The 13,663-nt window shown below is 46.8% G+C and overlaps 1 protein-coding gene across 1 annotated transcript in view; it reads left to right on the top strand.

The window, feature by feature from the left end:
- Positions 1–871: 871 nt before the first annotated feature.
- GABRG3 (gamma-aminobutyric acid type A receptor subunit gamma3) overlaps positions 872–13,663 on the top strand; it is a gene marked incomplete at both ends in the record, with an annotated part of 334,257 nt that continues 321,465 nt past the window's right edge. Inside the window, 2 exons of the mRNA XM_084276526.1 lie at positions 872–924; positions 4,581–4,729. Coding sequence (XP_084132652.1) covers positions 872–924; positions 4,581–4,729 — 202 coding nt within the window. The remainder of the gene's footprint in view (positions 925–4,580; positions 4,730–13,663) is intronic.

The raw sequence follows: 13,663 nt of genomic DNA, 5'->3' as shown, positions 1-13,663 counted from the left end.
CACTCCCCAAAACGCCGGGGGGAAGCTGCAGCCGGGCGTCGGAGCCCCCTCGGGGGCATCGGGTCGGTGACGGCGGGGAGAAATCCCCGCTGCGGGCTGGCGTCTGATTGCTGCTGGAGGGTTTGCTGCTCCCCCTCTCTCCTCTGTGCGTGTGTGTGTGTGTGCGCGCCCGCTGGGGCGGGGGCAGGGTTCACTTCCCGGCTCCCTCCCACCCTTGCTGGCGAGGCGGGTACCTGTTGGGCAGGGAGCCGGGACGAGGTGCTCCCCGATGCGGGGCGGCCCTCAGCAGCGCTTTGGTGCCGCGCTGCGGGGCTCCGCGGAGGTGGGGGGGCGAGGTACACCCCTTCCCCCCCAGCCCCAGCCCGCCCTCAGCCCGGCCCGGCCCACCCCGCCCCGCGGCGTCCGCGGCCCGGCGGGGCCCGGGCTCCGCCGCGCTGTGCACAGCCCGGGGGGCACGGCCAGCGCCAGCCGGGGGAGCGGGAGGGGCCGCGCCGCTGCTCCCGGCAACTGATTGCCAGGAAGGGGGGAAGCGCCGCAGCTCGGTGCCCGCTTAACACCTGTCAGACCTCGGAGCCTGATTTATACCTGGCCCTGGCAGCCTCTCCGCTGGGGATTTCCCCCCGTCCCACTTCTTTTTTTTTTCTTTTTTTTTTTTTCTTCTTTTTTTTTTTTTTCTTCCTCTGTTCTCCTCCCTCCTCCTTTCTTGGAGCTGTGTGAAAGGGGGTATTTTCTTCAAGGTATAAAGCTGAGAATACGGAGGAAGAGACGCTAAGAGCTTCACCTCATTGCCTCGTTCTGCCTTTCATGTGAACATCCTGCAACGCTTCCTTCGTCCTGCCGCACCTCTCACCTGGCCGGCGCTGCCCAGATCATGTCCGCTAAGCTCCTGCCGGTTTTCTTCCTCCTCTCAGTGTTCCACGCCTGGTAAGTCCGCGCTCTCTTCGCCTCCCCCCACCCTCTCTCCTCTCCCCTCACCGAGGCTTGCGGGCTGGAGTCCCGCTCGCCGGAGTTTGCAAGATACTCGGCGCCCGGGAAGGACAGTGGGCTCTTCCCTCCCCCGCGCCGCGCCGGGGCTTTATTCCCAAACGCGGCTTCCCCCGCTCTCTCTTCCCGGGACCCGCCGGGTTACCCGGACGGCTGCAGCCCCGCTGCCGCTGCCGCTGCCGCTGCTGCCGGCGCGGCGACCACGCCGCGGTCCCTCCCGGCGCCCTGCGAAGCCGGAGGTCGCCCGCGGGGGCTCCGTCCCAAGCCGGCCCGGCTGAAAGTTTTCCCGCTCCGGCAACTGCCAGGCTCCGGCACCCCGCGGGACGGCGGCTGGCGCTGCCCGGGCTCCCCTCGCTGGCGCTGCCCCGGCTTCCCTCCGCTCCTCAGCCCCAGAGACCCCGCGGACGGGCCGGCGTGAGAAGGGATAGGGCAGCGGCTGGAAGGGTGAGCCCAGCGGCCGGGACCAGCTCGGGGGTGCCCTGGTGCCTTGGGGGGGCCGGCGGCGGCTCCCCTTAACACATCAGTCTCGGCTCGGCAGGAGTGGAGGGGTGGCGGGAGGAATGCGTGTTGCGGGCCGGGCCGGGCCGGGGAACCCCTTGGCCCGGCCTCAGGGGCGAGAGGGTGTCCTCGGCGGGGCTACGGTAACGGCGGGCGGTGAGGGGCCAGAGGAGGACGGCCGGGAGCTGCAGCTGTGACCTTTAGAACCAGCCTCGCCTTCGGTCCAGGTGGCTGTCCAGGGTACTGAAGGGCTGCCCCACATAACCCAGGCAAAGGAGTCACTTCATCCTCCTCTGCAAGCGTGCTCAGAGGTCCTTCCCTTCTCCCTTCCCTTCCCTTCCCTTCCCTTCCCTTCCCTTCCCTTCCCTTCCCTTCCCTTCCCTTCCCTTCCCTTCCCTTCCCTTCCCTTCCCTTCCCTTCCCTTCCCTTCCCTTCCCTTCCCTTCCCTTCCCTTCCCTTCCCTTCCCTTCCCTTCCCTTCCCTTCCCTTCCCTTCCCTTCCCTTCCCTTCCCTTCCCTTCCCTTCCCTTCCCTTCCCTTCCCTTCCCTTCCCTTCCCTTCCCTTCCCTTCCCTTCCCTTCCCTTCCCTTCCCTTCCCTTCCCTTCCCTTCCCTTCCCTTCCCTTCCCTTCCCTTCCCTTCCCTTCCCTCATATTGACCCTGTTCTCCTTCTTGGTAGCCTGCCCCACACCTGAGTGTCACCACTCTCCCAAATCCACACAGGAACTAGAGGCTGCTCCATACCAGCCCCCAGAGCAAGTCTTGCACACACGTGTTGCAGGAAATAAACTATTTCCCTGCAGCCTCACAGGGTTTTGCAGCCTTCCTCTTTTGCTGTTTATGCACTGCCTTCTCTATGCCTCCTCATAAGGTGAAAGCTATTGGCCTCTGAGGAGTTTGGGGAAGGTGTGTAGCCTTTGCTTCTCCAATTTGAGAACGACCTGCCATCATCCCGTGCTTGTTTCTGTGGAAATAGCAGGAATGTGCTGGGAGTTGGCAGTGACCAGTTAGGCTACAGGTGAAAATGCAGCCTCAAGTGCCTTCAGGGAGCTTAACCGTAGAGACAAGCAAAGGAAGTGAAATAAAGTCTTAAGGAAGAAAACAAAACACCTTGAAAAAAAAAGTGTCTACTCTATTAGTCAGATCCACTGTGAAACCTCTCCCACCCTCAATCTTAACTTCGATGGTAGGCAGGAATTTGTGTGGTTTGGGGTACTTTCTAGGAAACAAGCTGCCAGAGGGAGGGGATTTAAAAGTTTTTCCAGTGCTTAGACTCATGTTAAAGAAGTGGCTCCCAGAAATGGGAATTATGATCCTACCTGAACTCAGTTCTCATTTCCATGTGCAGTCTGAATGCCCCCGGTAAAGATGTAGTGGGTACAGTAGAAAAAAGACGTAGGGCTTGTGGTCCTTTCCTACCAGCAATTCAGCATCGATGCGGCGTTTCAGCTCTGAAATACAAACCGTGTATGTTTGGAGACCGTGGCTCCTTTGAGAATGGTTCTGTAGCTGCAGTATTAAAACATAGAGCTTGTTGTGAAATTGAGGGAGGGGGGAAAAAAAAGCCCTTGGATGAATTATACAAAAAAGATCAAGCTTTTTAAAAACCACAGCTTGCCAACAGAGAAGAAGTGGTTGTCTATTTAAAATTTCCCTTAAGTTTTCTCTACTTTTGCAACTTGGTTATATGAGCTCTCTCCCTGTAGAAAATCCTCAGGGGATAGATTTCAAAATTATTTTTATATAGAAATTGTACCCAGAGCACTTGCAATTTGTGAGGTCATGTTAAGTGATTCATGGCTAATCCTTAGGGGCGTATTGGCTGTAGAGCAGTTTCAATTAAAAGTTTCATTAAATGCTCGAATGGTGGTCTACAAGCAAAGTTGAGAGATGGTGATGCTCTGTGATTAAATTTTTATACTTGTATCCATATTTTTTCTATTACTGTGGAGTGTCTAGCGAGTTTTTGGGACATCTGAGATATTTTAAAAGAGACTAGAGTCATTATGGAGAGAAGAAGAGAGACAGATGCTCTGATGTGTGTAGCATATCAGCAGGGCTGGAGACTCTGGCTCTCCATCACTTTGGACCTTGCATAATTATTGACATTTGTGTAAAAAGGTTGCAAAATTATATTGTATCACTGGGGCAATTGCAGGTCAAAGCAACATGTGATTACTGCTGTAGGTTCCACCACTGAGGTTATCTTTTCTCCTGATAACTTCATCTCAGTTTAACTGTCATATATTTTCTCCAGCGAGAGCCATCAAACAGATTTGGTTTCTAAGATACCAAAAGATACTTCTTCAAATCAACATTTTACTGTTCATGCACAAAAAGACACACAAATGAAATTAGTCTTGTGTGAAAATAGCTCTGGCTGTGATTTCTGGGTGAACTATAGTTTCACCACATTTGTATTAGCATGTTCTTAAAACAAAAAATCCATTTATGAAGGAAAGTCGCAACTTTTGGTGTAGCATTGTGTTTTTTTTTTTTTAAATGTCATTAAAACTACAGGGAAATTCAGTTTAATTTATGCAATGTATTTGTGTGCTTGTGGTAATCCATCTTAAATTCAAGGAGCAAGCTCTTAATTCTATGCCTTGTAATACATTACACTGAAATTCAGGCACTGAGAATATAATAATTTATTAATAGGATAAAATGATCAGGAAGTATTAAAAGATCTGAATTTTTAATACTCTTATTAGCTTTTGTGCAAGAGATGAATAAGTTGTCTCGATGTATTAATAAAATAATACTGCCTATGTTTCATAAGAGTATGTTGTAAACTAACTAGTTGGGATGGGTTGGTTAAAATACAGGATATAAAATACTACTCTGATAACTGCATTAACACCCAGACTATAATTTTTGAGACACTGGCAGAGAACAATTTCTAAACAATTCTCAATTGTCACCCATCTACAACTGTTAATGGGAACATCCTGTTGCCAAAACAGCCTAAACCTGGGTAGATGCAAATCCAAGGGTCGTATCTAAAACTTCCTCAGTTGAGTATGGAGATCTACCCAGCATGTAAATTCAGACTTTAGTTATGTAAAATAACATCTATTTGTTTGATTTGTTATTGCAGTTCTAGAAAGGTTGAAGAGGATGAATATGAAGATGGAACAACTAACCAAAAATGGGTTTTAGCTCCAAAAACACAAGACACAGATGTGACTCTCATACTAAACAAGCTGTTGAGAGAGTACGACAAAAAGCTACGGCCAGATATTGGAAGTAAGTACTGACTTCTGCACCAGTGAGGAGAAGCATCTATGGGTGAAGAAAAGACATTAAGCTATGTTTTGGTTACTGTGCATAAATATCTGGGAAAGTGGAGAATTTACAATTTTTTGGCTGAAGTTAATTTCCAAGTCAATATTTGAAAAATTCTAATTTTCTTGGGAGGATGGGGTGGTAACTTAGGGTGCTAACCTCTGGTTCATTTCTACAGAGTTTGTGTAGAGATACAGAAGGACTAGCTCTAAAGTATTCAGCAGGCAGAGTGAGGAACATACTTATCTCTTTTGTTACCCAATCCATGCATGTGGAAAACTCAGGCTCTTCAGCAATCAAACTCCCAGCATATGAAAAACAAAAAGTAGGACACAGCAAGAGAAGAATGTGCATCTATTTCCTTTAAAAATGCAATCATGAAAGTTATGTTCCTTAATGCTAAGAAGGCAGCACTAGGATTTCCCTGTGTACAGTTTCTTCACCAGAGCAGTAGATAGCTTTCCTCCCAAAGAAATCTGACCAAATGGATACATCTTGTGGGCAATATTGCTACATACAGGTACAAAATTTAGATAAGAGCTGGCATATACCCTCATATAACCATTTTGAGCTATTTTCTGTTGGGTTGTTTTGTTGGGGTTTTTCCACTTGTATAATGAGGTTGTGTGTTTTAAGCTGGAATTTTTTATTTTTTGTGGTTATTCCATCTTTGCCTTGTTCTGTTTGTTCACAGTAAGCGTGTCTGATAGAAATCAGAGACAATTTGTCATTTACATTTATTCCACCTTGTATATACTTCAGAATGAACTGGGAAAAGCTCAAAACAACTAGGTAATATAATTTGCTTTTCCTAAATTTTGTGGAGATTGGAGGGAGACTTCCTACCACTGATTATAAGTGAAACTACCATTTGTGGATGACACATGTACTGATACATTTTCTATCCCTTTGGGTGAGTTTATAGGGAAGCGAGACCCATCTGTATGTATTCATCATTACAATTATTAGTGTCTCATACCTACACATTATGTGGTGGTTTGACCCTGGCTGGAGGCCAGATGTCCATCAAAGCCGCTCTGTCACTCCCCTTTTCAGCTGGACAGGGGAGAAAAATATATATCAAGAGGCTTAAGAGTCAAGATAAAGGCAGGGAGAGATCATTCTGCAATCAGCATCATGGGCAAAACTGACTCAACACAGTTTTCTTTCCTTTATTCTAATTTATTACACTGCACTACGCATGGAGTTAAACCAGTTTGACAGTGAGAAGTACAATCAGATCTTAAAACACCTTGTCCACCCCTCTCCTCTTAGAAGACAACTTTATTCATGATTTCTCTTCCTTCTCCCCCCTGCTGTGCCAAGGGGAGGGGCAGGGAATGGAGAAATTGGGGCTTCAGTCAGTTCCTCACAAAATGTTTTCCTTCTTAGCTGGAGGTGTGTGTGTGTGGGGCATTCCTCACACCCTTCTCCTGCTGCAGCGTGGGGTCCTACCCACGGGAGACAGTCTTCCATGTACGTCTCCAACGTGAGTCCTTTCCCACAGGGCTTCAGCTCTTCACCAGCTGCCCCAGGGTGGGTCACTTCTGTGGGGTGCAGTCATAAATCATAGAATGTCTCTCAGTCTCTCAGGCCCAGACTGCTCCAGCCTGGTCTTCCACAGGGTCACAACCCCACTCTGGCCCCAAGCAAACCTGCTCAGGCGTGGATCTTTCTCACTGATCTCTCTGTCTCTCTCCATGGGCTGCAAGTGCTGGCAGGGGCTTGCTTCAACACTGGTCACAGCATCTTCCGTATGTCTCCACCTGCTCCAGCGTGGGGCCTCTCCATGGGCTACAGGCGGGGTCTCGGCCTTTTCCATGGGCTGCAGGGGGACACCCGCTCCACCATGGGTTTCTCCATTGGCTGCAGGGGCATCTTTCTCTCTGGCACCTGGGGTGCCTCCTCTCCCCCTTCCCTGGCCTTGGTGCCTGCACAGTTCCTTAGATCTTCTCACTTCCTTCTCTGGTGGCAAAAAGCATCTGCTTGCATTTTTTTCCTCCTAAATAGAGGAAAATATGATTCCCCGAGGCACTGTGACCGTAGCTGTTGGGCTTGGCCTTGGTCAGCAGCGACTCCGGCCTTGAGCCGGCTGGTGGTTGCTCTGTTGAGCCTGCAGAGACCTTCTGGCTGCTTCTTGCAGAAGCCACTCCTACAGCCCCCCCTCCTCCACCACAACCTCTCATGCAAAACTGCAACACATAAATACAACAGTTCATAGAATCACAGAATCAAAACCTGATTTGGATTGGTAGAGACCCTAAAGACCACCTTGTTCCAACTCCCTGCCATGGGCACGGACACACTCCACTAGACCAGGTTGCCCAAAGCCCTATCCAACACTTCCAGTTCCAGAAAAGCCTATGCTGTGGTATGAAAGAAAGTTTTTTTGTTGTGGTTTTGTTGTGGGTCTATTTTTTTTCCTCCCCCCCATAGCTATTGCTTTTCCATAGTATTTACAAAGATCATATTTGATAGCTGTGTCTGTTTTTAACACCGGGTGACATTTATCTCCCTCTCTCTACTAAGTTTGTCATACTAGATTTAGCTTATCTTTAATATCTGATGGAGAGGTGCTTTAATGCAGTTCCCTACCCATATCAACATCTGGAAGACATTATCAGACAATTTTTTTATATTGTGTTGTACACCATGTCCTCAAATCACTGACTTCAGGCAGAGTAAATGATGTTACGCCGATGTGGGACAGAGTAATCATTCAAAATCCCCATGTCAGTTGCCATAAAATCAGTAGAGGTCAGACATATCCTAGAGCACTGGAAAATCATTGTTTCCAAAACAATTTCTTTTTGTCTGTTCAAAAACTTTTATAAATCCTGTTTTAGAGCAAGGAGTTAAATTACACAGCTCCTCATATATCATACCAAACAGAGATTTTACAGTTCTTAACTACATCTGTCTGTTTATATGAAGTATCTCAGTCCTAGGCCATTTTTCTCTTTGATAGGAATCTGGCTATTTCAGAACTTGGGCTGAATGTTGTTCAGATGCTAGAGATGTTAGTTCACCTCTGCTTCCTTCCCTGGTCCCTCTTCCCTCTTCTCCTACCTTTGATGCTGATAAATAACATTGCCCTTTTGAAGCTGAGGAGCTGCTGCATTTGTCAAGAACACTAGGGCAATGTTAGAGAATCAGGCACTACATTTAACTTCCCTGAATTGCTCGCTGAGCCTCATGCACATGCACATCTTCCTTTCCATCTGAGAGAAGGTTATCCTCCAAACTATATGGCTGGCTTGTCCTGGCGACTGAACTGTGTTCCTGCCCTGAAGGTCCCAGTATCAATATGAATCACTTAAAGCATAATGCATATTGGTTAAAGCACTAGGAAAAAAGAGTGGCAGACCAGGTAACATGAAACATGCAATAAGAAAACAAGTATATTGGAGTTTATAGAAGGCATGGAATGAATCAGTAGAGGAAGAGAGAAGTAATTCTCAGAACCAAGCAGAAAGATGGAGTAAAAGGCATTGAGAGTTAAATCCCGGACTAACATGCGGTCAGCTACTCATTAGGGCCTTTGCATTTGTGCAGAGCTGGCTGTAAGCAAATCAGCTGTCCCACAGGACAGGGGACACTCATCAGTTCATGCTACATTGCTTTTCACTTAGTTTTCCGATCCTTCATTGCAAAGCTAGTATTTCTAAGGGTGGATAGCTTCAGCAGTGCTCCTGAAGAAATTGTCTTCTTTCTGAATGCGGACAGAAAAACCTACAAAAAATTACTTCCTTGCACTTTCAGAGGTTAGGGTTGTGATTTTTCAGATCACGATTGCAAGCCAAAGCCCATGGGGAGAAGGAGAAGGCTGTGACATAGAAAGTATTGAAGTGCATGCTGGCCCAGGCAGTGACTTTTCTATGGTCTTCCATCCTTCCCAGGGCAGCTGGTGTTTTGGCTAGCTTGGGTAAGTCCAGGAACTGCTTTGCACTGTGCAGGTATATTCTGAGTGCCCACCTGTGATATCATGGGCACAGAGTACTTGAGAAATCATACCACCTTCAGGTCAGGAGTGTGACATCAGTGGTCTAGGCTCTCTTGTAAAGGACTGTTGGTCAGATCACATGCTCAATCTACACTCAGCAGTACAGTGTAGAACCTTGTAGGCATCCTCTACAAGGTTCCAAGACAGGATTTTGAAAGAGTGGATTGAACAACTTAAGTGCCATTTTATGAGGCACAATAGTTATGCTGTGGAGGCTATCAACAATCTAACACCTTAACAGGACCTGTCTAACTAAAAGGGGCCTTTGCTCTTTAGAAACAAAGCAGCGTTCTACCAGTAGGGCAATTTCTGACTGCATCCCCTGTGGCCGCACACTTGGCAGAGTTTTTGTCTCCATAAATATCACAGCTTGTGAGGGTTTTCATTTTAATGGTGGCAACTGGCAGTTTTCCATTGTACCACAGAACACACTTGCCTTTTGGAATTGGAAAAAAAGGGAAAAAAAAGAAGGGAAAGCACCTCACACCGAAGCAGCTTATACTGCTGTAGATCAAAAAGAAAAGTGTTTTACAGAGACAAAGCATCGTTTCTGTCCACTTTTTAACAGCTATATGTGTAGAGCTGATAATTGTGTGGTATAAAAGGCACCAGTCCCAGATAACAAGTAAACCTGTTCTGAACTATGGTGGTCTTAAAATCTCTTCCATCAGCAGGTGCTCTGGAGTACCTTATGTTGTTTCATGCTTATTTTCATATGCCATGTAGGTTGTCTTAGACAGACAGAAAGTTTGTAGCAGGGTATTCTTCCAAACTGAAAGTTTGGCCAACCACATTCCCTGAGTGAGCTTTACACGTGGAAGGTACTATTCTATCTTTTTATTTCATTGTGAAAATTACCCAACACATTAGTTAGTACATGTGAGGTTTCTGAAACGTCACACTAGTAGCAGGAGGAAAGAAAATCTCACTACAGACCAGGCTCAGAGCTGCAGGACTCCTTTAGAGCACGAAGACCATTATACCCTAAGAGTTGCCTTTCGGTAGCTTGTTTGCTTGCCTCAAAGAAAAGATCTTTTTGTTTCTTGTTCATTAAGAAACAACTATTGTGGGCCAAAATTCCAGTGATGATAAGGCAATAGAATTATTAAGATTAGTTGATAAGCTGAGTTAGACTCCAAGCTTCCCTCTTGATCTCAACCTCCTAATGTGAAAGAAAACATTTTATTTCACCAGCAATTTTTAGACAATAGTACCGTTCCCTGAGCATCTCTAACAAGCAGTCGGTTACCTCAGAACTCCAATTTAAGTGCAAAGGATATTCTAAACCACCTTGCAGTCTGACCAGATGGTTTCCAGCCTTCCTGTGATTACCTATTTTCCCCAGCTCCTGAGATACTGTCCCCAGACACAGCAGGACTAGAATAAGGAGTTAGGTACAAATAAACAGAACTCCTGTCTGGGACCTTTCCCCATGGAGTTCCTAATGTGAGCAAGTGGTGATAAATTTCTGCTTTAGCATTTTTAAAAAACCACCTTAAATATAGTAGAAAAAACCCATAAAAAGTTGTTTCCCCTGAATTTCAGGCTGCACCAATGGCCTTTGTAGATAAACTTTAGGGAAAGTTTAACTTTAGGAAAAGTTTAATACATTCAGTTAATTTATATTTTAGAGGTTGGAAAAATGAGAGCTTCCTGGTCAGGGTTAAGGGAACACACAGACAGGTAACATGGTAGTAGGGATCTGCTAGAGGCCACCTGAGCGGGAAGATCATGTGGTTGAGACCCTCTATAGACAGGTTGGAGTAGCATCACGTTCACAAGACCTGGTCCTCATTGGAGACTTAAACTATCCTGATATCCGCTGGAGGGACAACACAGCAGGGCAAAAGACATACAAGAGGTTCCTGGAAAGCATCAATTCCTTCTCCAAATGACAGGGGAGCCAATAAGGAGAGCTGCCATGCTAGACCTTGTTCTCACCAACATGGAGGAAATGGTGGGGAATGTGAAGCTTAAGGGCAGCCTTGGCTGCAGTGCCCATGAAATGGTGGATCCTCAAAGGCAGCGAGGAGAGCACACAGCAAGCTTGCTACCCTGGACTTTAGGAGAGCAGACTTGGCATCTTCAGTGACCTGCTTGATAGAGTATCATGGGACAAAGCCCAGGAAGGAAAAGGGGCCCAAGAAAGATGGTGAATATCCAAGGATCACTTCCTCTAAGCACAGGAGTGATAGAACTCAATCTGCCCAGGAACCTCAAGGGCAACAAGACAAGCTTCTCTAGGTATGCCAATGATAAAAAGAAGATGAGGAGAAAGGATAAAAGAAGATGATGCTCTAACCACACTGCCCAGGTCACAGAAGGCCAAGGTAGGTTCTGGGAGAACAAAGAACTCCCTACCAAAGGGAAAGATCACGTTCAAGAATATCTATGAAACCTGAAGGTGCACAAGTCCATGGGATCTGATGGGATGCATCTGCAGGCTGTGAGGGAACTGGCCGATGAATGTGTTAAGCACTAAGCATGGGATTTGAAGTGTGAGGCAGTCTAGGGAAATTCACACTGACTGGAAAAGGGGAAACATATACCCCCCATTTTCAGAAGGGGAAAAGGAAAACTTATGGAACTATAGACTAGTTCACAGTTTCACCTGTGTGCCCAGCAAGATCATGGAGCAGATCCTCCTGGAAACTATGCTCAGCTGCCTAAGAAATAAGGAGGTGACTGGTTGCAGCCAGCATGGCTTCACTAAAGGCAAATTGTGCCTGGCAGTTCTGTGTTCTTCTACAATGAGGTCACAGTGTTGGTGGAGAAGGGAAGAGCATGTGTGGCCCTCTAGTTTAGACACATGGATTCAATGGATCCAGATGAGTGGCCTTCCTCAGGCGTCAGTGCTAGGACTGTCAGGCTTTAACATCTTTGTCAGAGACATGGACAGTGGGATTGAGTGCCTCCCTCCTAAGTTTGCTGATGGAATCAAACCATGGGATGGAGGACAGTGGTTTGAGAGCATCCTGGAGGAAAAGGACTTGGGGACGTTCATTGTTGAAAAGCTCAATGTGATCCAGCAGTGCATGCTTGCAGCCCAGAAAGCCAGCTGCTTCCTGGGCTGCATCAGAATCAGCCTTACCTTCAGGTCATGGGAGGTGATTCTGCCCCTCTGCTCTGCTCTGGTGAGACCCCACCTGCAGCACTGCATCCAGCTGTGGGGGTCCATGGACCTGTTGGAGAGAGTCCAGAGGAGGGCCACAAAGATGATGGGAGGGCAGGAGCACCTCTCCTATGAAGACAGGCTGAGAGAATTGGACTTGTTCTGTCTGGAGAAGTGATGGGTCTGCAGGCACCTTCTTGCAGCCTGCCAGTACCTAAAAGGGGATCTATGGGAAAGCTAGAGAGGGACTGTTTATCAGGGTGTGTAGCGGTTGTACAAGGGGTAATGGCTTTAAGCTAGAAGAGGGCAGTTTTAGATTAGATAGAAGGAAAAAATTATTTACTGTGCGAGTGGTGAGGCACTGGCACAGGTTACCGAGTAAGGCTTTAGATGCCCTCTCCTTGGCAGAGCTGAATACCAGGTTGGATGGGGCTGTGGGACCCCTCTAGTGGAGGCGTGTCCCTTCCCATGGCTGGGCAGTTGGCACTACATGATCTTTAAGGTCCCTTCCAACTCAAACCATTCTATTTTTTTTATGTACATACACTCCCTTATTTAAGGCTATACATCTTAGGACTCTGCCAGGTCACGCTGGCTCGAGAGTCCAACTGTTTTTCCCTGCTTCCCCAGTATTTTTATAACCATTAGGAAAATTCCTGGAGATGAGCTCAGTATCACAAACAGTTGTTCAACTCTGAGGACATTGAGAAGGTTTGTACAATTGTATCTGGTAGAAATGTGGGGACTCCTTGCGTTTGCAAACAGTAAGTTCTGTCTGACATGCCTTACACTGCTGGCTTGGCAGGTTTTCACTTCTTAAGCAGTTAAAAAGTTTCCTTTAAATGAATTTAAGCAGTTTCTCAGTGTATGCAAGGAGCAGATCTATTGGGTGAGCGGGTATGACTTTTGTTCTGTGGCTTTTAAAGGATGTGCATTTTCATTCATGATCCTAATGAAAACTTTGAGTTGTGGAACTGTATCACAATCTGTTCTCTGTCTGACCTGCCTTCCTAGCAGGCCACAGAGAAACGGACCCTGAAGTGAACCACAGGTTCCTTCCACTGTGGTTGTCAGGCTATTTTTGCCCATGGCTGATTGCCACACCTGATACTCTTCAAATTAGCTCCAGCAAGGTTTCCAGCCTGTGGTGACAGAGAGTTGCGTGTTGCTTCCCAAAACAAAATGCTTCCCAGATCACAGAGTAGAGGAAGCTGTAAACTGTTGTGCAAGGTCAAATTACTACTTTCTGCTGTATTTATTTTTTAGAAATTTCTTTTTTTTGGTGCTAGCCTATGAGAGACAATCACAGACATCTTAACAGGAAGCGGTGAGAGGCAGTTGTCACTCAGAGATTGATTACAGGCTGTTGTACCTGGAGAGGTAACCTGTGTGTAAAGCTGCTGCACAATGGGAAGGAGAGGCAGTAACTTCTGTTTGTATTATGGCAGCACACAGGAGGGGAAGGCCCTAGTCCCGGATCCAACTTCTGTAGTATTGAGCAGCAAAGACAATTGTGTGGATTAGTCTAATTTAGATGTATATTGGACAAGAAGCTTGAATAACACATTGGTGAGGATTTGGAGTGCTGTGGCTAAGATACAGCTAAGAAACATGGCTGAGTACTGTGAGAGCTCAGGAGCTGAAAAATATCATAAGAAAAGAATCAGAAATGTTTTAATTGTTCACATTGACACTTCTTTTCTCTTTTTTTTTTATTTAGGGGGGATGGTGGTAGAAGGAAAGTTGTTTGTCTTTTTTTCAGAAAACTTCTGTTCTGATT

Source organism: Gallinula chloropus (genome assembly GCF_964237585.1).
Source record: "Gallinula chloropus genome assembly, chromosome: 1".
Lineage (NCBI taxonomy): Eukaryota > Metazoa > Chordata > Aves > Gruiformes > Rallidae > Gallinula > Gallinula chloropus.
Note: the sequence above shows the minus strand (reverse complement) of the source record. Positions and strands in the feature narration are given on the sequence as shown.